Here is a 24,895-nt window from a genome sequence, read left to right on the forward strand (position 1 = left end):
TACACAAAATACATTGGTCTCTCATCTAATTTCACCATCTAACATCCGCACCAAATAAATATTATAATCAACCAATCATGTAATACCATGTAGCAACAAACATGATGATGCTATAATAATCCAATGTAGCTTTAATAATACCAACGCTTAACCCACTTCGTGCCCAAGAAACGTTTTTTTTTTTTTTTATTTCCTCTTTCTTGAGAAGATACGATAGGAGACAGGTGATGGATAAGACTTCACGGCTTTGCCTGTCTTGGGCCCGTCTAGCTTTTTGTCACCCCTTGTTGCCTTTGTGATCGAATTCATGCATTTAAAGGATGCCAGACTTCATTTAGCTCGAAATCAATAGCAATAATAATAATAATTAAAAAAAAAAACTAGGTGTGGATTGTGAAATGATTAATTAGAGTCCAGCAGTAGTGTTGATAATAAATTTGGAGATATTATAACTTGTTTATTATTTTGATATATTTTTAAGAAAAAAATATTTTGAAAAATAACCCTAATCATACTATTCAATAAACTCTAAATATGATTGTCACCCTAAAATCAAACCGTGGCCGTACATGATCACATGTGGTAAATATTCACAAGGTTACTGCTTTGTGAAGATTTACAGCTCCAGTTATTTTGACCACAATGCAAAAAGGTCAAAGGCAGAAATTAAGCCGGTGTGGGGTCCATTTGTAATGTTTTTAATTTTCTCGTAAACTTTTGATTTTTTGTTTTTTGTTTAGTCAAATTCATCTCCGTATTGAAGTGATCAAGTATTGAAAGAAAAAAGAAAAAGGAAAAAAGAAAAAGGAAAAAGGAAAAAGGAAAACACCTTTTGATCTAGGATAAGTGTTTCCTTGTTAGCCATCAACGTTGATATCATTGCTGTACTTTGCCTTCTCATGTCCTCTGGGAAATCGATTGTCGAATACCACAAGTAAAGATCACGACACGTTATCCCTAGTTTTCTCCGCGCAATATTTCTTTTTCCTTGATAAATTAAAGCTCCAAATCCTAACATCGAAGCATGCTAGATGCGGTCCAAAAACTCCTTGATATTTGTGTATTTTTATTTGTCAAGTGCAAGATTTTACTGATTTTAAATATTAATCTAGACTTGATATAAAAAAAAATGAAACTATAACATGATCATGACGACAACACTATGACACGTGGTATTGTTTTCGTATCTTTATACCATTATAATCGCTGACAAATTCCAATGTTTCCTTGTGATTTTATTCAATTTTTAAGGAAATATTAATTAAAATACCCATGAAGTTAGTTTTTAGTGTAGATAAAAAGGGATTAACTACACTACAAGACGTGCTCGTAAATACAAAATTGAAATTTATTTGGATTTGGAGTGTACAGGCAATTTGTATTATTCTGATTAAATTAAAAACAAAATAGCTTTAACTGAAAATGAATTTAGTTGATATGCTATGATTGATATTTTAGCCCTTTTGTTAGCTATTAAAGACTAGCTTATAGTTGGCGTCACTGTGCATGCCAGGTAATTATTTATTTATTTATTTTTGTTAACATGACAAAAATAATTTAAATCTCATATAGAACTAATCAAAATTATTATTAAATGTAATTAGACAAATTAATCTGAAAATATCAAAAAAATAATTATATTGAAGTTATTTTAATATGATCTAGTTAACCTGATTGGTTTTAAAACAACCTAGTTAACAAATAAAAAAAATATAATGATAAAATTGAAAAAACAAATTACAATCAATCAAAAACCCTCCCCAACCTAACTCCTTGCTCAATTAAGAAACCTAGTGTATTGGTAAAAACAAAACGTATAAAGTTGCAAGAAAATAATTAAACTGGTAGAAAATAAACTATTTTTATCAATTTCTTATATAACTCGAGTTTAAAAATAATATATACAACAGTCTTCTGGATGTAAATTAGTTATATGACAGGTTTAAAAGCATCTTCAATCACTGTTAAAAAAAAATAAAGATTAAATAGAAAAAAAATGAAATCAAAAGTGGAAAAAAGAAAAAAAAAAGAGTAAAAAAAAAACATATGAAATTAAAAAAAAATAATAAAAAAAACAATAAAGTGAGAAATTAGAAAAGAAAGGGACAGCGAATCACCTTGATTATTTTAGTACATGGAGGAATTATTTTTTATAATGAAATACACAAAAGTCTCGCAATTTTTTTTTTATGTTTAAATATACATATTAACATAAATCTATTAATAAACATGAAAAACACCATTAGTCTCTCTAATCACGTGGTTTTTTAGCAGAATTAATCATATAACAAGGTATATGATATTCACGTGTTTCCGAGGTTACTCCATCAATTATTTTGACCAAAATGCAAAAAAGTTAGAGGTGGAAGGTAGGTGTCGGATCCAGTTGTAATATTTTTCTTTTTCTCGTACGCTTCTGATTTTTTGTTTTTTTTCTTTTAGTCAAATCCATCTCCGCTTTGAAGTGGTCAAATACTGGAAAAAAAAAAAATATATATATATATATATATATATATATTGATCTAGGATAAGTGTTTCCTTGTTAACCATTAACGTTGGTATCGTCGTTGTACTTTGCTTTCCCATGTTCTCTCAGGAATTGATTGTCTAAATCTAACACCACAAGTAAAGATCATTACACGTTAGATCTAGCTCTCTCCACTCAGAATTATTTGCTGTTGTTCAAAGGAATTAATTAATGCTCCAATTTTTATTTTTTTTATTATTAACGTGGGTGAGTGTTCGGGTCAGCTTGGACGCATCTCAATTAATTTCATGGACTCTAAAATTAACGACTATATAAGCCTACAGTGGCCGTCATATTAACAACCATAGAGCTCGAACCTGATACCACAAAAAAACAAACATTTTAATTCCAAACTTTTATTATTGGGTCACCTGCTACCTGCTAGATGAGTAATGCTCAAATTCTCAACATCAAATGATGCGGGACGTGGTACAAAAATTTCTTAATATTTATGGTTTATTTTTTATAATAAAAGGTGCTAGATGCGACTGGTTTTAAACTTGAATCTAGACCTGAAATAAAAAATTAAAAGTATATGATATAATTGTGGAATGCAAGACTATATTATAAGATATTATTTCCATACTCTTATACCATTACATTAGCTTACAGATTACAATGTTCTTCTCAATTTCCTTGATTTTTCAATAAATATTAAAGTACTTATTAAATTCTTAATTTTGATTTATAGGAACTAACTACATCACAGGACATGCTCGTCACCGTATTTTTTAATCTTAAAAAAAGTATATAGTGATTTAATACGATAACCTAAGAGATCTTCAATCACTGTAACTTGACCTCGATACTCAATTATGTAACCGGGGACATGAATTATTTTATTCAATATTTAATCACGATGAAATATAAATATCAATTAAATAAGAGCGTCCTGATCTAAGCAGTGACATAATCGAGTGTGGGTGGTGCACGTGCGATTTTACTGCACGGGAGCATCTCTGAACAGCCCACCACGCAAAAAACAAACGGCTTTATGAAGAGCGCGTGGGAGTAGAGACCCTAACTCTCGTGTGGCGACCGTAATGGCCCACCGCACCTTATCTTGGTTGGGGAAGTGATTGGCTTACGTGGAAGACAATGACTGGGCAGTGATCATTTATTGAGCATTCCACGTTTATTTATTTATTTATTCGGGAAAATACTACCTTTCATGAGTAGACGAAGTTCATCTTATATGAATGTTAAGAGTGTGTTTGATAATATGGTTGTAGTTGTTTTTTAAATAATTTTTTATGTTAAAATACATGTTAATGATATTTTTTTATTTTTTAAAAATTATTTTTGACATCAGCACATCAAAAAGATCCAAAATATACAAATCATATTAAATTTTAGTAAAAAAAAAAAATTTCAAAATTTTTGGGAACGCAGCCGCAGCCGCAGCCGCGTTCCCAAACGTTCTATAAGTGAATTATTTTTACTTGCGGTAGAAAATTTATTTTTACAGCTTCTTCTTGATTTTAGATTTTAAAATCACCATGAAAGAAAAAAAAATTGATATCAGATCCACATGTAGACATCAAAGAAGCCAGAGGATGAGTGCATTATAATTTTATAATTATCCATGTCAAGTGAAAGGAAAGGCAGCAATCTTAATTGCAAAGTGTTATGATAACTTTTATATTTGGTACATGTAGCTTTCATTCATTATGTGCCCATCACATCTCCTAAAGTAAACACCTTGGCTAGAATTGTATAAATCATTTTTTTTCCCTTTTCTCAACCTAGTCAAGATATCGCCAACTAATTTTCTTTTATATATATATATATATATATATATATATATATATATATAATCATTCTAGGGTAGTTTATTCAAAACGCATCAAAGTTTCAGGAATAAAATGTATATTTTTAAAGATTTCATATTACTTACAATATCATATCTATATCCAGGGGAGAGGTAGACAAGCAGGGTCCCGGTACCAGTAAAACATTTTTTTTTTATTTAGTATTTAAATATGGAATATATAATATTTTTATTTTAAATAAATAGGTTTTTTAATAATATAACCTATTATATTAATTTTTACCTCCCCTATCAACTACTGCCAGCTCTGCCCCTGTCTATATCTAGGTCAGTTTTTAAATGTTCATGGAATTACAAATCAGATTATCACAAGGTCGAGGATATCGAAAAATCAAGAATATGAAGTTTTATAACAGAAGGTTGTGATAAAAAGTAAATTGTTCAAACGATGAATCTTTGTTGATTTTTTTTTTTTAGTAAATGAAGTGGTGGTTGTGTGAACTGCAAGAGAGTGGCGTGGTGCTTTTAATGCAGTATGAAGCATTGATTTTAATCAGGCATCCGTCACATCTAATAAATATTACTGTTTTATTTTAATCAGAATTATAGAAGCATCAATTGATTAGAATTTCAGTAAAGAAAAATCGCAGGGTTGCAAGTTGCATATACTCAGCGAATGCGTGGGTTGGTAATATTTGTTTTTTTTAGCGTGTTTTTAAAATGTATTTTTTAAAAATAAAATATTAAATTAATATTTTTTTGTATTTTTTATTTGTTAATATAAAAAATAAAAATTCTAACGTATATTTCTTTAAAAAAGGAATCTAGCAAAAACAGGCAAAAAAAAAAAAAAAACCATAATGGTTTTTGAGAGCCAAATCACTATAAAATAATCTCTAAAAAATTCTCTTGATTCGACATGATTTCCTGGGAGACGTAGCGTGTAATACAGTAAAGGAGGCAGTTATAATTATAATCCATGCAAATTATTGAAAACAATAAACTCGTCACTCTAACTCCAAGCATTTCATGGAAATAAAGGGGTGATCCGTGATCCTCCCCCGCTAACCACAAAATCTTTTTGTTTTGATAAGAGCAAAACAAAATATATTTTATTAATTGATAATCACGGTCTCCTTCTTGAAAGGATACTAGGAGAGTTGTGGCTCGGGATTCGAACCAGGCGAGCAATACGACCCGAGACAGCAAGAAAATAAATTAAAAAAATCAACTTAAATCCCGCGAGCAGCCCTTCGATGCCCCCATTGATCAAATCTTGATAAAAATAAATCTGGTTGGTCAACGTGTAACTTTGTGATTCACGGCCATTAAAGCTTGTAGTTAGTCAAAGTGTCCTTGTCATGCCTTCCGAGTAAAGAGCGAGGTAATGCATCACTGCTATGTGAACATGCCCGAATAGTACACGGAGCTGGTGGCTTTTAATTTCATATAGAGGCAGAGCGGTCCCTTTTCGGGGCGGGGGTGGGACCCACGGTGTGTTCGGAATACAATAGATGTTGTTTTTAAGGTACTTGTTAAGGATTACCCCAAATAGGAAAGGTTCCGTCTTCCATGTGAGGAGATATGAAAGATTCTAGGCGTTTCTTGTCTTTTTAAGCCCAATCAACTATGTCCTACCAGAAGGGGAAAGTGGACGGTCCAGATTTGGTTGCGAGACTATTCACCCTTTTTGATTGATGTTTACGTGTCCGGGTTCCATTGTCGCTGTCACTGACGCCTGACAAGACCCCTCTCTCTCTCTCTCTGTGTCTTCATCTTCTCCTCTCCACACAATTGGTAGTTGGCTTCTCGTCGCTGGATTCACTAAAATATCCTCCCAACTCCCTTTCTCCTCTTCTCTGCTTTGTTCGTTCGTTTCACTAAAATCTCGTGTACGTGACCTTAACACCTTCTCCACCTTACAGAAATTATTAAAAAAAAAATAAAAATCTTTCGCCAGTTATTTAATGAAAAGATCGATTCATAATTTAGCACACAAACCTGCCCGCCACTGGTGCTTCGATAATCAACCACTCATCTGCATCTGACTATTATTATTATTATTATTACAATCATTTATTAGCATTATTCACATATACAACCCACCAGGCCAATGATTCTCAATCTTTCGTGATAATTTTTTTTATCATTATAAATATTGTTTTGCAAGTATAGTTGAGCGCTGGAGATGATTTCTCTTCTTCTTCTTCTTCTTTCTATTAAAGCACCGATACTTGGAGAGTTTCACAAAATGGCAAGGCAAGGTAGCTGGGAACCTTTGGCAAGGAAAAAAAAAAAGAGGAATCATAAGAGCTTCTCGGTTCCCATCCTTAAAATAAATGTGCGTGTGGGTAATTTCAAAGGGAGGAGATTTGTGGTCCAATGATGATAAAAACATTTGCCTTTTGAAGAAGAGAAGAGGCACTTCCTTGGATCATAGCTTTTACTAGTTATGGACTCATTAATGCCAACAAAAATTTGTGTAATAGGAAGACCTAATTGGGCATCAACTTGATTTAATTGCAACACGAGTTGAAAAAGGTGGTATTTAATCATAGCAAGAAGAGAAGGACTCGAATTGCAAGACCACGAAATCACAAAAAAAAAAAAAAACAAAACAAAAACAAAATATTTATATGTAGAGTACTCGAAGTCATGAAAGCAAGTCTTTTAACTCTTCAATCCGAATAACTATAAACCCAAAATTACATAAAGTATTGTGATGTAATTAATTATTATGATTTATGCCTCAATATTCCATTAAAATCACCAGGTAGATAGTGATCCAAAGTTTCACATCTAAATATGAAATAACTTAATATATATCTAAATGTGAAACAACAATCACTAATTAAATGATATCACTTGGACAGTCAAATAACTTGCTACGTTGAGTAACTGGCCGACCTACCTGATTAAGCAATAACATTTCTTTTCGTCACCAGTGATAGAAACCTAACCGATCGATGACATTTCAAGTGATATTTAGCATGATAACTTTAGAAAGCAGCATAAGACATGGAACAGAAAAGAATGGCACTTGCCTTGATGTAAATAGGTCTAAAGTCGATGAAAGTTACACAAAACTGCAAGAAATCATACACAAGCTGGAATAAAATTCCATACTTCTCCATATATTTGAAATTGAAAAAAAAAACATAAGAAAAATCTAAATCGTGGCATTATTAATTAGATTTCAAGCAAAAAAAAAAAAAAAGAGTGAGAAACCAAACATTACTATGCCTTAACCCCACACCTTTTAATATCATGAATGAACAAGTACTATTAGAGCCTTAGAGGGTTAGTTTCAAAACATGAAATGAAATAGCAGTACATCTATAAAAAGCGCTAATTAAAAATAGATGAAACTGATAAATAATCAAAGCTTTTTTTTAGAATTATAACTAAGAGCTTTGCCTGAATTTATTTTCCAGTGATTTTGTCCTCAATTTTGTACATGGCCTTGTAAATCAAAGTTCATGATGAGTGTGGAAAAGGTGCTACCATGAGTGAATTGGTGGTGAAGCTTGAGATGAGTGATCCTCATCGAATAAAAGAGAATGAAGGCATTAAAGTGACATCAAATCAAGGTGGTGATAGTCCCTGATCTAGAACAAAATGAGTGGATTGTGTCATTAATTTAATATAAATATTTCAGAGTTCATAAAGTTTTTTTTTTTATCAATAAAGTAAAATTACTAGTAGAAACACAATGGTTAACATCAATACGAATTTGTTTGGGAACGCGGTACAAATCATATTTTTAAAAAATTTTAAATTTATTTTTGCTAAAATTTAATATGTTTTGTATGTTTTAGATCGTTTCGATGTGTTGATGTTAAAAATAATTTTTTTTTTTTTTTAAAAAAATCATTGACTTGTATTTCAGCATGAAAAGTTATTTGAAAAGCAACCGCAACCACATTGCCAAATACTATTCATTAAGCCATTAAATTACATAATTCTCAATGCTTTCCCCCCTTCAAGAAAAAAACTAAATATTAATATGAGTGCTCAAGCTAATGAAATCTTTGATCTCAGAGATAATGGTAATTCCTATAAAACAAGGGCCTCTACATTTAACTAATATGAGTGTCATTTACAAATGTAATAACTTTTTTTTTTGTGCTTTTTTAAAAATATGTTTATCCTGAAAGAATTATAAATTAATATTTTTTATTGTTTTTCAATTAATTTTAATGTATGTTATTAAAAGAATTAATATGTTTTTAAGAAAAAAAACACTTTTATGAATGTTTTTTTTTCCTCTTAATTTATTTACTGTCACGTGGTTATCTCGTGAAAAAAAGCCGGATAAATTTATTAAACAGTAATCGAATTGGTTGAAACTCGTATATACTTAGTAACACGTCATGGATCAACAAAGAATATTTATGTAATAGTATGAATATTTTTTTTTCCCTCTATTTACTGTCACGTGGTATTCGTCTATTTACTGTCACGTTTTTAAATCAATCACTTCATTTTATCATATCCATTACAAGACAAAAACATTTATGAAAATCTCAATCTTTGCTTCTTAGATAGCATTTGTTTGTGGGTTTGATCGTGATTTTCAAAGTTTTTTATTTTTTTTAATGTTTTTTTTTATTTTAATATGCTAATATTAAAAATAAAAAAATAATTTTTAAAAACAATAAGTATTACTAGTAATATGCATCAATGGTTATAGCTAACACAATTTCAATGGGATAGAGTATACCAGCATTTGCTCTGACTGAGTGAACCGTCCGAGGACACGTAAGTCAAAGATTTTAAGGGACAAATCCGTATAATACTTTTCACGGTCGGTTTCTTCGTCTTTTTCCTAGCTTATCCTGGGCACCTTCCACTCCTCAGAAAGGCCACGACTGTTACTCCTTGTAATGTATAAAAAAATAAAAAAAATCAAGCAACGTAACAACATGGAGGCAAGCGATCCATCCAGTTATACACTAGCCTGTTGGCGTTCATAGATGGGGCACGTGACCGGTTCGTGCAAGTGCCTGCCCTACTCCACCACCCTGTCAAGGGTTATGCGAATTTAAATCTTCCTTCGCCAAGAATGGAATTGGAATAATTAATAGTAGCCTGACGCATGCATGCCGATATTTGTTTTCGAGGAGACATCCAAAAATACATGATAGAGATGTATGAGTGGGAGAGAGAATTAAAAAAAGACAGAAAAATAAAATATTTTTATAATTTTTTAGTGAATTTCAGTACTATTGACTTCTTCTTCTTCTTCTTCTTTTTTTGTGCCTGTCTCTCTCCTGTGTTATGATTTATTTTCCAACTTCAAGAGAATAATTTCTAACTAGATTTAATTTTTTCTCTTGGGAGTATATATTAAGTTTCAATATTGAAAAATGTAGGATGAAAACTTAAAGACGGAGACCTAACTCTTACTATACAGTTCAAGATCCATTAAATGTTATGATAAAATATAAATATTCATGCAGTACCCATCTTCCCCAGCTGCCCATTCTTGTTATTTTTATCCCTTATATTTATGGTAATTTTTTTTAATAATGTAAAACATTTTTACTGTGATTTTAGACTATAATTAACTTCTTTTGTGTTGATAAATCATATACTAGCTATATGATTTTAAAAACGAATAATTAAATTTCAATATAAAATGGATCGTTTATCATTTTCTCAAAAAGTGGGAGGATCGAGTTGTATTCTATCTTCTTACCTCCACACGGGATTCTGACGAGTCTCGTGTGGAAATGAAAGAGGACTAGGATCCTACATAAACAAACGTAAAAGATAAGGTATTTTATATTTGTACTTCAACCGCAATATTTTCCTTTTTAATCAGATTTGTCAATGACATTTGAAGCAAGTTTAAGAAAGAAGGGTTGTCTACTTCTTCCTGGTACACACATGGAAAACCTGTGGTCCCTTCGTGATATTTGTGGGACCCAGCTACCAAGACCAAACAACCACAGCCATTGGATTTATTGACGATTGTCTATAGATCATGATGTGGGGACCACTATTACTTGTACGTAACTACGTATGACAATAACTAGATCAAAAATATAAATCAAGAGAGGGTGGCCCTTAGAATTAAAATTAAACTTCTATTTACAGTAACGTTGTTTCAGCACGACTTATATATATATATATATATATATATATATATATATATATATATATATATATATATATATATATTCGGCTATGGTATCTCCGTCCACTTTTCAAAGCCTATCATGTTTTGCCACGTATCTCCCGCTTGATGAGTTTCGTGTGTGGTTTAATTTTATTTATTTATTTTATTTGTGTGGTGAAGACAATGGGAATGCAGAGGCAGGCTATGCTTTCATAAAATTGATGACCGACCTTTTATTGTAAGTTGAATGGCTAGCTAACAGAGTTGATGATTCCTGTGAATTGCTATATATTTTTCTAGAAAAATTGTCTTTTATATTGACAATTTCAACTAAAAATCATGAATAAAATAAGACATATATAACGACGACGATATTGTTGGTCATATCTATAATAATTTCTTTTTATGAAATTATATACGTGTATTCTTGTATGAATGTATACAAAGTATATATTTATATTTAGTGTATTTTAGCATTGGTTTGCCTGGGAATAGTACAAACAAGTCTGTCAAATTACGTGCACATTAATGTTTTCTTTATTTTTTCCCTCCTTTTTTTCCTACGAAGTGGTGAATATTATGTATTTTTTGCTGCGTAAAGACAGTAAGATGGTGGTGATTCTAGTTTTCAGACGAATTTGATAGAGTCCTCTTACTGTTTTTTTTTTATATTATTATCGTGAGTATTTGAATTAATTTGCGCGTATTTCAACTAATAAATTTAATTTATTATTTCTTTTAATTGGTTGTCGTAATAGATTTAATTTATTGTTAGCATATAAACAAATAAATCATGACTGCTCATCTACACTGTATTTGAATATTGTTGTTGTTATTTTTTAAATTTTATTTTTGATATTAACATATTAAAATAATTTAAAAATACAAAAAATAATAATTTAAAACAAAAATAATAATTTTTTTAAATATACTTTTAAAATAAAAAAGCAAAAATAATATAAAAAGATGTAATGCTGAATGTTAATACTATGTAAACTTTGAAAGTTAAGTGTTTTAATATATCTTTTAATATGAAAGGTTTTTTAGCTTAAAATCTTCCCATGTATATATTACTTTATATTTAATTTTTATTGAATAAAATAAAATAATAAAATTTAAATTCGTGACAATTTAATTAAAAATTTATTTAATATTATATCAAATAATTGTTTCTTGAGAGTTTAAACTTTTTTAAAAAATTCAAAATATAATTTTCTATCATGTTAGACATAAAAGCACATATCAACAATAAATTAAAATGTTTTCCAAATTAAAGAAAATAAGATGTGTAATGATGGTGAATTGATAACAGACTATTAATTAGAGCAATATTCAACATTCTACCATGAAATAGTGAATCAATTCCTTTGAATATAATGTTTCGTTTGTTTCAAAATTCTACTGTATCAGCTGTGATTGTCCTCCCACCATCAAACAAGTTCTTCAGTAATCAGATCATATCCTCCATTAATCTACCTTACCTTTCTTGTCACACACCAAACCCCGAGCCCAGGACCTCCGCCCTGTGTTTTCTCACCACTGCGAGTTGGATTATTATCTATGATTATATTCTTCTTACTATTTGAAGGCTGAAATAATTTTACTAATTAATTGTTAATGCACATAGACTCGAATCAATTGTAGCTGCAAAATACACTCGACCAATCAACTTTATACAACATTTCTTACAAACCAATTTTGATATTTTATGAGTGAAAACCTGATAAATAAGAGAGCGAATGATAAATAAATTTGTTACAATTTATGATTTTCAAATACTAAAAACATTGGAAGTATAAAGATTTTTAAAATATTTTATTTTATTTATTCATACATTCTCTCTATCAGAAAACTATCATAATCTTTTAAAAACCTTAATAATACTACGTAGAAAAAACAAACTAGAAAAAATATTTTTAAAAAATCCATCTTTTATTTTTTTATTGAATTTTTTTGTCATTTTTTTTTTATTAATTTCATCATTTAATATTTAATTTATTTTGAGTCAATATTCATATATATTTTTGTTTAATTTTAAATTTATTTTAATTTATTTTTGTGAGATTATTATAGTTTAAACAAATATTATGATATTTAAAGGAAGCTAATTTTGATGTTTTATTAGTTTTTCCAAGGTAAAAATTTAACTGATTTTAAAATAATTAATATGAGTAGAAGTAAGTAGTCATCATGTGAGGAATGTGAAATCGGGTTTGGCCGACAAACAGGTAAAATTAAGATTTGTGAAAAAATATCTAGAGTGCAAGTCTCGCCTACTATAACAGGCATCCCAAAAATAAGGGGCAAGTGTAAGAATATTACCCTTTACGGTTAACACGTCCCCATCTCTTTCTTTTTTTTATTTTCTAGTCCTTGAAGCCAGCTACAAATGCTTCTCTCTCCCCTTCTGATCGTCAAACTCCTCAATCATCTTCTCTCTCTATGAACTTTTCTATATTTCTGGCCGCTTTCTCTCTCCCGTATGTCCATATAATCTGACAGACAGGCAGTTTTTTCTCTACTTTTACACACCCCTGCCTTCTCTCCTTCTCTCTTTCGTTATCTACCAAATGTACTTTGGTTAAGGTTTCCTGGTCACACACACCTTAGTAGTTTTTTAGTCTATCTTCTTCTTCTGATCCCATCCGTTACCCTCAAGAAACTGTCTTTCAATTTCTCTTTTTCTCTACCATTTGTTTGTTACAAATTTATGCATCTTTTGTTGATTTTTCTTTAACTAGACGCCATTCTTGAAATGGGTTTTGCTTATCCTGTTTAGTTTCTTTAAAGGATCGAATACTAAGGAGTGAGAACCATAACATAAGCCAAACAAAAAAAGAAAAGAAAAGGTCATCATGTTGGATCTCAATCTTGGTATCAGCTCTAGTGATTCATGCTGTGAAGATAACAACAAGAACAATATGATGGTAATTGTTGATGTTGAGAACCACCAAGAAGAAGAAGAAGCAGCTTCAAGGACTCAACAAATGGAAGATTCAGCTACTTCAAACTCCTCCATTACAAACACTACCGAAGATGAGAATTCCTCAAACAACAGTAACTCTGCTTTCATTTTTGATATCTTGAAGAAAGATGGAAACTTTACCAACACAAGCGCCATTAATGCTTCAAAAGAAACAAGCCGGAACTGTGATTTCACAACTCAACAACTTTTTCCTGAAAGCACCGGGCTGGAACTGAATTTCCAGCCAGGATTGGCTGTAGCATCAGCTGCAAGACCTCAGTGGTTGAAGCTTTCACAGATGGGGTCAAGTCCGGAGGCAGAGCCGGAAAATGTGCAGCAAAAACAACAGCAAGCGAGGAAGAGTAGGAGAGGACCAAGGTCTAGAAGCTCACAGTATAGAGGAGTGACGTTTTACAGGAGAACGGGGAGATGGGAGTCACATATATGGTGAGCAAGCATGGATTTGCTTTTGGGATTTGTTGCCTTTCTAAATCGCTCATGTTAATTGTTTTTATTTTTATGTGTATGTCTGTTGATAAGAGTTTTGCCTGGTTATTTTGTTCACTGATCTTGATTTTATTTTTTTAACTGGCACAGGGATTGTGGGAAGCAAGTATATTTAGGTAAGCAGATGGATGAGCTCACTGGGTGACTGAAATTTCTGGCAATATATTAGTTTTGGTTGCGATCTTGTATTAATTATGATGACATTTCATAAATAATTTTTGTCTTTTCATGTTAAGCAGGTGGATTTGACACTGCTCACGCTGCAGCAAGGTAGGAATTTTGTTAACTTTCCTCTCTTTAAATTAGAAGTACTTTCTCTCATGAATTCACGAGAAAGTACTTAATTTGTTCCAGTCTTAAAAGGATTTGAAATCTTGTTAACTTTGTGCCGTATTTGGATCTTACTTGTTCAGGGCATATGATAGAGCTGCAATTAAGTTTCGGGGAGTTGACGCGGACATCAACTTTAATTCAAGTGATTATGAAGAAGATATGAAGCAGGTGAGGATTCTTCTCAATAACAAATTACTATCTTTTGTCTCTTACTATTTTCTTTTTCCCTTTTCTGGTCTGGGAAGGGGGGTTGTTGTGGATATTAATTGCAATATTGATGGACTGTAGATGAAAAACCTTAGTAAAGAAGAATTTGTTCACATTCTTCGCCGTCAAAGCACCGGTTTCTCACGAGGTAGCTCAAAATACAGAGGTGTAACTCTTCACAAATGTGGCAGATGGGAAGCTCGAATGGGGCAATTCCTTGGAAAGAAGTGAGAGCCCCTAAAACCTAAAGACCTTTTTTTTAATTGATGTCAGGACATGTGATTGTTAAAACTTGATAAGCATTGTTCTACACTTCAATTAGACTCTAAAATCCTAAATCAAGAAGTAAAATTTAAGATGGCTATTTCAAAGAGAAAAAAACGCTCAGGCAACACTTTCTCTGATTACCAGGTATATTTATCTTGGATTATTCGACAGCGAAGTAGAAGCTGCAAGGTCCTTGTGATCTTGAATTTGTTCTCTTCGATTCTAATTGTTACTAATATCCGGATGATATTTAAAAGCTAACATGTAATTCCATCTTCATTTTCTTATAAACCAGGGCTTATGACAAGGCAGCCCTCGAGTTTAATGGAAGAGAAGCAGTAACCAATTTTGAGCCTAGCGTTTATAAAGGAGATGTGATTTCTGATCCTAACAATGGAGGTACTAATAGACTATTATGATGCTATAGTTTCTCCCTATTGATTAGTAAATGTAATAAATTTTCCTGGGGATATAAATGCAGGAAGCGGCCACAATCTTGATTTGAGTCTTGGAATTTCTCAGCCATCAAATGATCCTAAGGGGAATGACAGTGTGGGAGACTCCCATTGTCGTTATGGTGGTTGTGAAATACCCAGAAAAGAGAGACAAGTGGTATGATTCTATATAAGATGCCTGCAATTAATTGCTTTTTTTCACTGTTAAACATATTCTTGTTGCTCGATCCATTCTTTAGGCATATCTTAAATCATGTGGCTGGTTATAGTCCTTTCTCTTCTGAAAATGCTTGTAACATAGCTGTTGGAAATTGATGCCACGTTGTGCTTTTGAAGGTGGAGGGCAGTACTGCTGCAGCACATATGGGCTTGCAAACCCTTCATGGTTCACCAATGGCATCAAAGAACCTTCCAGCATGGTCTGGCATATACCCTGGTTTATTATCAAGCTACGAGGTAGTTCCCTTCTATTCGTTGTGCCTTTTTTCCTCACAGGAAATTGAGTTGCCTTTTCTACCGAAAACAAAATGCACATGCAGCATATTTTAGCTTCAAAGAATAACTTTCAAATAACAGCAGAAAAACTGTGCGCCATTAAATTTAGCTCCTGGAATAACGATTTTGGCCTGGACCTTTGCACGAAGAAACTGCTTTTGAATCAAGTCTTATGCCCATGAACATGTAACGACCATTCGTTTGTTAAGAGTCTAGCCACTGAAATGCCATCTTTATGATGATAGAGGGCTTCATTTTAGGAGCGCTGTCTTGTCAATTGAGACATGGTAACTAGGTGCCTTTTCTCTAATCTCCTAAAATTGTGGTGTCTATAGGGCTCCTACTCATTTAATGGAAAGAAAATGCTTTTCATATTAATTGTCGGTGCTGATTTTTTCATATCATTATCAGTACAAGTGCTGATTGATCTTATGCTGACAGGAAAGGACTACAGAGAAGAAGGTTGAAGCTGTTTCTTCACCGAGATTCTCAAGCTGGCCGTGGTTAATAAATGGCAGCAACAATGTTGTTGCTACAATGTCACAGCTCTCTGTTGCAGCATCATCAGGATTCTCTTCGACGATAACTGCCTCTTCAGCGACCCTTCCATTCAACCAACAGAACCATTTCGCCAGCAACCTGCGTCTTGCTGCATCCACCACATCTTCCCCCAACCCCTCTCTTTACTCTTACAAGAGATAATTAATGTTAAAACCTTGAGTGCGGTGTCCGTTGTGCTAAAAATTAAGCAGAGGAAGAAAACTGAATCAACTGGAGTCTTTAGGGTGGATATTGTTTTGATTATGTAATATAACATGAAGCATAGATTGCTTACAATCTGTTCATCTGCCTAAAGGAGAATCGGAGCTAATCCTCCTCTGCGTTTTTTTCAACGAATTGGTCACTCTCGATACTCGAATTTACATCATCAAGCCCAAGCAAATGGTGTCCCCTAGCAAAGAATAAAAAGACACGGGATCTTGTTCATTTACTTGGAGGCAATTAAATTATTCCCGAGTACGACCTGAGCGGTGCCAAATTACATCATGACTTCGATCGTGTCTGTTTCATGACCTAGATTGATGAAAATATTCCTACAAGTATCAAGGATGGAAAGTATCAAGTCAAATTAGTTACTGAATGAACATATCTACCGAGGATAAAAATTAATTAAAATATCGTTGCCTCCTTCTGACTATATCTGGAAAAACCTACCATCCTAGCTTTTGTCATTTGCAGCCAGAAATGCTGACATTGACAGTTGGGTAGACATTTTTTTATTCAAACTCTTTCAAGTAGATTGAATTCTCCAAGTTCTAGCCTTCTGGTTGCTTCGGTGGTTCTTTTCAACTTGCTCAGATCGCGCGGCAACATTTTAATTTTCAGTCAGTGGACAAATCTCTATGGGCTAAGGTACATATGCACACAACAAATAAAATAAAATAACTAATGAAGACATGTTTATAAAAATATATAAGCAGGTAGAATTATTAACAGTTTAGACTTTCAGCAGCTCTGTTTGTACAAGAATCATAGCCCAAATAGATATCCGATGTGTGATTTTTATGGATTTTCAAAAGGAGACTCTGATAAATTTTCTTTTAAATATATTATACACGTGTGAATAAATTTTAAAATCTCGTGGGGAAAAACCTATTCTGAACACGGTGAAAACTACGCAGAGAACACCTAACTATACACGGGAAGACCACAGCAAAAGTTCTGGGGATTCTGCTCGAGGTGAGGCGAATGGCCTAATTTCTGTTTTCTTTTAGTGAGTTTGAATAGAATTCTGATCCCAGCCACCACGCCTGCTCTGTGGCCTCGGTAGAGCGGCAATTATAGACTGATCTCTCTGCTGTCTTGTCAAGAAACTACTAGACCCCGCTTGATTGGCTCTAGCAAGACAGAATATACTCGGGAATGCTTCTTGCTGAACCCACAAGAACAAAACAAGATCTTTAAAGATTTATTTCAAACTGGAATCCAAGAAGAGACCTTTAGAGAGGAGTTTCACATCGGGTTAACCATATGATTTAATTTTTTTAATAAAAATTATATTTTCTATATTTAAAGAAATCTAGTTACAACTACTATATGGGACAGAAGCCTTGTAAAAAACAGGCATAGCATGTATCTTTGCACTCGAGTCAGTGACAAGGAGTCGGGCGAGCCTGGCGATACAAAACTACAAGCAGTATTGGACACTGGAGGATTTTAACACTCAAAGCCCATCCTGCATCAACCGACCTCTACCGAATGAAACATAACAGGCCCAATTCTCTCAAATTCGATAATACTTCTGAAAGACAGTAATTATAATATTTAAATCACGAACGTGATATTAATTATTTTCCAACAAATATATGGATTTAGGTCCAAGAAGCTGATAAAAAAAAATGCATTTGAAATTAATCTGGAATAATGTCAAAAATACTAATTCTTGATTCATGTTGGCACTTGCTGCTCACCAATAAAATTAAAAAAAAAACTAATAACTTATAAATTGTATTAATATAACAATTTAGTTTTTGCTTTTTCAACAACTATAGACTATCACGCGATTAATACAAAAGATAAAAATACTTTTCAATGAAATAATACATTAATATCCAAAACACTTTTCTTTTTAAAAAATATATTTTAGCCATGAAAAAAAATGTATAAAGATTTCCTATCTACAAAATAGTATGTGCAAAACGGGCCTATATTTAAAAAATGAAAAAACAAAAAACCCTTCAAACCCTATTTAAACCCCAAAAGCCAAACTTGAGCTCTCTCCTGCTCCCTCCAACACCCACCCTGAAAAAAAATGTGGCGAGCCATCGACGCTCACTCGAAAACAATCCGCTTCTCTCTCCGTACAGCCCTCTTCTCTTACCACCAAAACCCTCTCCCCATCTCTTCTCTTAAACCACCGAAAGCCGGTCATTTTTTCTCTCTCTTCAAAACCCTAAGTGTCTCTTCATCAACCCCTAATACCTCCTTTTCCGTTATCGCTTTCACCACACGCCACTGTAATAATGTTGCTTGGGGCGGCGGAGTTCGCGGTGGTAATTTGGTGGTTGTGAGGTGCATTTCTTCGATCTCGGCCTCTGCGGCGCCGAATCAGCAGCACACGGCGGTGGACTGGAATGAGCCGGTATCCTCTTCGGACGTAGGCGTTGGTGGTAAAGGCACGGGTGTCGAGGTGGACACCCGGCCGTCCATTCCTGTTCGCGCCTTTTTCTTCTCTACTAGGTTTTCTTTTTTTACCCCGATCTCTCTTTCTCATTCTCTGTAGTTGTTAAAATTTAACCTGGGAGCTGGTTATTATTGTTGCTTTTATAGTGTGGATTTGAAGAGCGTAGTGGAACAGAACAAGCAAAATTTTATACCACCAACGTCGCGAATGACTAATTATGTTGTTCTTAGGTTTGGGAATCTCTCTCAACCCTCTGTAAGTTTCGTAGCAGTTTTATATTCATCGAAGTTGCCTGTTTTACTGAAATGAGTTTAGAGGATTACTGTATCGAATATCGTGAGATAAACAATGTTTTGTTTATGCTTAAATTGCTCTTTTCTGTTTAGAATTAATCATGGATTTGTTCTCTTAGTGAAATTGCAATAATCAAAGTGGAGTCTACTGTTTTTCCCTGCGTTCTATAGATGAAAGATGCAATTTATGGTGCAATTAAATCGATTCTCTCATTGATTTTAGTATGAGTAACCCGCATGTCTCTATAGATTATCAATCAGTTTGGATGTATTACTTAATGTAATTTTAAGTTGTTTTCAGGGTTTGGGCTCTTGCATAAGTGGAAGTAGTTGCTCTTACATGGTAGTATTCCAATATGGATCCATTGTTTTGTTTAATGTCCGTGAACATGAGGTTGATGAATATCTGAACATTGTAAGGAGACATGCCTCAGGATTGCTCCCTGAAATGAGAAAGGATGGTAAGCTCTCATATGGTTTTTATTTTGATTTTCAATATTACTATGTAGTATTACCTACATTGTATAGATTGCTCCCGAATGTGAGAGAATGGTAATCTAGGTAGCTGAAGCACAAGATGAGGTGGCAGTTCAAATATATATATATATATATATATATATATATATTAGAAGTTATTTTTGCAGTTTGGCTTAAAAAAATGAATTAATTGATGTTAAAAACTAGGTAACCAAGAACCACAGAGATATGCACATAGCTTACAGAAGAAGAACACTTAGTTGGTGGAAATGTTGACATTGGTTATTCATTGTCTAGTATCTATTGACTTTGTACCATGGAGAGTAATTACATTTGCATCTGATTGTGGCAGTCTTTAATTTATTTATACATTATGCCTATGTGTTTTATTGAACTTTATTTTTTGTTTCGCAACTGCAAGAGTATGAGGTGAGAGAGAAGCCAACTCTAAACACATGGATGCAAGGTGGATTGGATTACATTATGTTGCAGTTCTTGAACACTGATGGAATACGGACAATTGGTAGTGTTCTTGGTCAAAGTATAGCTCTTGACTACTATGGACGCCAGGTATGGGCCATGTTATTTTCAAAGTGTTTACATTTATACAAGTTTCATGACTAAGCATGTTGCATAACCTCTTCTTCTTCTCTAGGTTGATGATATGGTTGCTGAATTTACTGACATAAATCGCGGGATGGAAAAAACTGGAACGTTTTCTATGGACAGTAAAAAGCTTTTTCAAATAGTGGGGAAGGCCAATTCTAATCTTGCTGATGTGATTCTAAAGCTTGGGCTTTTTGAAAGGTAAGGTTTTAATGCTTATTTTATCGCTCCTATTCTTATGATAATAGATCTATCTAGCACAGAGTGAAAGAAAAACATTCTTGTAGCCGATTCCAATTTAGTTTCATATTAAGGTTTTGTTGAGTTTGTGAGAACTGTAGAAATTCAAAAGTAAGGATGTGTGAGGTTCATCAGAAAGAGAGGGGAAGAAAATCAAGAAACTAAAGGAAAAGGAAAGAAATAAAATGAGAAGTTATTGTTGCTTGGATCTGTGAGGAATGGCATGCTTGTGGCATTTATTTCTTGTTTTCTTTGCACATCCAAATAAATAATGAAATGGTATCTCATCGTTCCTATTCTCCCTTTTCTCATCCCCGTATTTTTCTGGAAACCAAATGCATCCTGAATGGCACACTTTTTAACTAGCTTAAGAACCTTCTGGGCCAATCCAACCTTGGTTGGACTTGTAGATGCCCTGTGCTTTAAGGACCTTCTGGGAGATGACAGGACTGGGGTTTGGTGAGAATGGGCTATATGGTAAGATATATAACAAGAAGGAAGAAAGAGGGCCAGAGATTTTGAAAGCTGCATCCATTTGCTGTTCAATGTACTGGGGTTGTTGCTTTGTCTCTATACTTGCTAGTGCCAGGGCCAACCACCTACTTTATCTTCCTTGTTGCCTAATGCGTAGTGGGTGATGGCTCTACCTGAATCACTAAAGCAGACATTTCAAAGTTCTGGGGGCCTATTTAGCCAACCCAAAAATGGAAATAAACAAAGAAACGTTCTCATCATACTGTTAATTTCTAATTTAACCAGGGATGGCAAATTCAGTCTCTCTTTCTTTTCTCTCTGTTTTTACTGTTTCATTTGTTATGAATGTGCTATAACTCCAAAAATACTTGATGGTTTCAACAGATCAGACATAGCTTGGAAAGATGCCAAATATGCTCAGATATGGGAATATCTCAGAGATGAATTTGAATTAACTCAGAGATTTGCGAGTCTTGATTTTAAGCTGAAGTTTGTTGAGGTACTTTCTTTGTTAGAAATTCATGTGATTATGTTGCACTCTTGCTGCTAGTGCTAGAAAGCTTCTCTAACCGGAGTGTTACGGTGATGTCTGATGTCTTCACTTGTCTTTGCAGCATAATATTCGCTTTCTTCAGGAAATTTTGCAAAACAGGAAATCAGACTTTTTGGAGTGGCTCATCATTGTGTTGATTGGTGTCGAAATCATTATATCCGTTTTTGATATTGTCCACAGATCAGGATTTAAATTCTTCTAATCAGTTTACTATCAATGTCTTCTATACACGAGTCAGACATGAAAGGTTACGATTGAGGTGGGACCTGCTGTAAATTTTCCTTTCAAATAACCTTCCATCTTGTTTCTAGCAACTTGTAAATAGTTTTTCGGATTGTAAATTTTCCTTTGAAATGACAGTTCTCATTTGTGGAGCCATGATGGCGCTGCAATCTCGGTTTCCGCATCCATTATATGCATATTTCATGGGTAAAAACCACTGGAAATTTCAAGACATTTTTTCCTCTGTGCTGTCGGCAGCAGAAATGCATCATATAATACCAGCATTGATCGAGGGCTAATCTATTTAAATTGGAGCTGGCAATTATTTTTGGCCACATTCACCTTGTATATCAAACTGGGTTGTTTTAAGAGAATCATTTTATCAGCTGTGGAAGTCGGAGATTTGGAGAACGTAGAAAGGATGTGTTTATGGTAATTCAATTAGTTTAACCTAGCCATGCTTGCTGGAGGCTGGCCACTTGATCCCTCGTAAGAAACAAAATCTTCACACTCATATGAGCTTCCTCCCCTCGTACATGGAGAGGCAATGGCAGTTCATGCCGTAGCAAGTATGAGAGGGGCTAAAGAAGCAATGATAGTTCTTGACATTAATTATTCTTGTTCTTTGGAATTAGTATCGTTATTGATAAAAAAGCACTTCTACTGTTATGATATCATTGCTAATTGGAATTGGATATTATCTAAGCCCAGAATTAACAAGTTTGGTTCGTCGGTCTTCAAGACTGTTACCTCATAACATCAACGATGGAAGATTAGATGATGTATTTTGATTGTTGATAGTGATAACGATGGCGAGCGAACGTTGAGAAGGATGACAACGAGGCTTGTTATTCTTGAATTGCTCTGATCGAAACCAACTGTTAGGGTGTTCTTTTGCAATTGCACTCAAATCTTATAATTTCTCTAGCTATACTTTACCCACGGGACTAACTTAGGCATCTTTTTACCGAACACCATCCTCAGTTTTGTTAGATTTTAATGGTGGTCTTTTCATAATGACAAAAGAGTAAAGTTTGTGTTTTTTTTAAAAAGAAAGATTCAACAGATCTTGACAACACAATTGAATTTAATTTTTTTATATTATTATAATTGAGGAAATTGTAAATACAAAATCATCAGCCTAAATTCTACTAATTTCAGCAGATCTTGACAAAAGAGTCCGCTGCTTGTTAAATTAAAAAAATATTATTATGCAGACGGGGTCGATCATCTGATTGGCTTGCAAGGAGGTCTAGAAATGTGATTTGTTGGGTTTATACTATACCATAAAGTCTGTAATACAAATGTGATTTTTCCCAGAGACGAAAAATCCTGATTTCTAATGTATACTTGTATGAAAGATGATGAAAAACGGTATGCAACAAGATAAATATTTTCATCAGCGGATTCCAATATATAATCTCACCAAACTACTTGTTAATACACAGTAATATATAATAAGACTCGAAGTCACTTTCAGCCCATCAAAATCTCATAATCAACACATACTAGAAGTCACTTCTCAAAAAAAAAAATTAACAAAAAATTAAAAGACACAAAAACACAATATAAACACATCCAAGTTTGCCTTTTCTTCAAGGGGGAACACAAAAATGATTGTCAAACTTAGTTCAGGCTTGATGATCCTGTGTCGGGTGAGGTTGGCTGTGGTGATGTTGGTGACTTTGATGGAGACGACGACTTAAGATTCTTCCGGACATATTTCCTGGCCCAAACATGTTTTCCATTAATGGTGAACTTTGCCTTGCCCTGTCCCAGGAGAACGTTATGAAGGATGGCAGCAGAGGGTACAACAAGGCGTGCATACAGTGGCTGCTCCTCTGCCGAAACTTCTTGCATATATATTGCTTCAATACACTCTCCATGCTTTCTGTTACCGCAAATTAACATTAATGTGATCAGTTCCTAATACAATTTCAGAATTTTCTTTCCCAAAATCTAGACATGCAAGAGATATCGAACGAGAGATTACTTGGTGAAATAGTCTCTGATTTCATCTTCTGAAATAGGGTACCCTTTGGAGAACGTCAAGAAAACAGTCCTACTATCAGCTTGCACTTCCTTCTGGTCGCCAGCACTAATCTTTAGACGATTCAATACCCCAGCAATGTTCTCGGTGTTCAGAATCTGCCTCTGAAATGCAAGATCATAAGGATCATAACCAGGCAAAAATCCAGGGTGCCCTACATTAGGCCACATGAATCGTCGACTGATACCCGTTTGACCATAAACACCAGCAGCATTCGAATTACAGTACAGTACAGGATTAATCACTGGACCATAATAATTCAAAGGGTTAGTGTTTTGACCAACAACATTTTCAGCAACATTACTTCCTCCTGCAACAGCCTTTCTCTCCATAACTTGTCGCGAGATATCTTCGAAAGCTCTTGCACAAACTTCATTGGTGATCTTTGCAATCGCACGAAGAATGCCAAGTCGATTGTCATGGAAAAACCGAAGAGAGAAACCAGTTTTTGTCAACTGTTGAGTCAAAGGAATTTCATCGTTCATAGTTTCTAGAGAAAAATCAAACCGGTCCGTCTCTATGCAATTCAAGCAAAGAACAGCCTCATCTGCTAGTGAATAGATAAGGGTATCAGGCAATGACAGCATTCTTTTCACTAAATTACCACGTGCCTCCCTTTCAAGCCAAATCCACAAGGCCATGACTTGCATTGAGTCTGCGGGGTCGCGGTCAAGCTTGACAACTAGTCTAGTATAAAGAGTTCGGTCTATGGTGTGAAAAATCTTGAACTCTTCTGGACTCACCATAGGATTCAAAACAGAAGAAGAAGAAGAAGATGATTCCATAGTTGTTTAACTGTGATTTGGTACTCTGAAATGAGAGAGAACAAGGGGAAACACTAGTGTGTATTCTTATAGAGATGAAAGAACACAATCGTCGGATTTGAGTTGTGACTTAAGGGAATGAAAGGGTATGCTTTTGAAGAGTTGCCATTTTTCTTCTGCAGAAATGGTATGTTCGTTTTAGTTTCCGTAGAAGGTTTCAAAAGCAGCGTTCAAAATTAATGTTCTTGGTTGGAGATGTGTCGGGTTCGATGTATCAAAATTCTTATCTCACAGTGCAATGCAACCAGGGCAGAAGTTTCTTGTTTTTTCCTCAAGTAAGTGTTCTTGTTCGGTGCGTTTTTTTAAAATATTTTTATTTAA

The 24,895-nt window shown here is 33.8% G+C and overlaps 3 protein-coding genes across 7 annotated transcripts; 2 read left to right on the top strand and 1 right to left on the bottom strand.

Annotated features, from left to right (window-relative positions):
• Positions 1-12,824: 12,824 nt before the first annotated feature.
• Positions 12,825-16,544, top strand: LOC7489618 (APETALA2-like protein 3). Of its 4 annotated transcripts, none has more exons than XM_024611174.2 (10): positions 12,825-13,834; positions 13,985-14,010; positions 14,134-14,164; positions 14,308-14,395; positions 14,516-14,661; positions 14,846-14,890; positions 14,997-15,100; positions 15,183-15,313; positions 15,493-15,612; positions 16,093-16,544. In XM_024611174.2, exons 1-10 carry the CDS (start codon positions 13,278-13,280, stop codon positions 16,351-16,353), a joined length of 1,509 nt encoding a protein of 502 aa, XP_024466942.1. In that variant the 5' UTR covers positions 12,825-13,277; the 3' UTR covers positions 16,354-16,544. The 4 variants fall into 4 exon arrangements, with proteins under 4 accessions (XP_024466942.1, XP_024466941.1, XP_024466943.1 ...); XM_024611173.2 differs by having other exon boundaries at positions 12,832-13,834; positions 14,131-14,164; XM_024611175.2 differs by lacking the exon at positions 14,846-14,890 and having other exon boundaries at positions 12,833-13,834; positions 14,131-14,164.
• A 1,848-nt stretch (positions 16,545-18,392) lies between these two features.
• Positions 18,393-21,934, top strand: LOC7489619 (protein RETARDED ROOT GROWTH-LIKE). 2 transcript variants are annotated; one of them, XR_008060206.1, is made up of 8 exons: positions 18,393-18,891; positions 18,982-19,090; positions 19,430-19,589; positions 20,027-20,175; positions 20,261-20,412; positions 21,310-21,424; positions 21,540-21,737; positions 21,839-21,934. XR_008060206.1 is itself a non-coding variant. In XM_024609631.2 (7 exons), the coding sequence occupies exons 1-7, from the start codon at positions 18,464-18,466 to the stop codon at positions 21,678-21,680; spliced, it is 1,254 nt and encodes a 417-aa protein (XP_024465399.1). In that variant the 5' UTR covers positions 18,393-18,463; the 3' UTR covers positions 21,681-21,934. The 2 variants fall into 2 exon arrangements, 1 of the variants encoding a protein (XP_024465399.1); XM_024609631.2 differs by having other exon boundaries at positions 21,540-21,934.
• A 1,365-nt stretch (positions 21,935-23,299) lies between these two features.
• On the bottom strand, positions 23,300-24,610 carry LOC7489620 (uncharacterized). Its single transcript, XM_024609482.2, has one exon. It carries the CDS (start codon positions 24,533-24,535, stop codon positions 23,690-23,692), a length of 846 nt encoding a protein of 281 aa, XP_024465250.2. The 5' UTR covers positions 24,536-24,610; the 3' UTR covers positions 23,300-23,689.
• Between the last annotated feature and the right edge of the window lie 285 nt (positions 24,611-24,895).

The sequence above is a fragment of the Populus trichocarpa genome, chromosome 10 (assembly GCF_000002775.5).
Source record: "Populus trichocarpa isolate Nisqually-1 chromosome 10, P.trichocarpa_v4.1, whole genome shotgun sequence".
In the NCBI taxonomy this organism is placed as follows: domain Eukaryota; kingdom Viridiplantae; phylum Streptophyta; class Magnoliopsida; order Malpighiales; family Salicaceae; genus Populus; species Populus trichocarpa.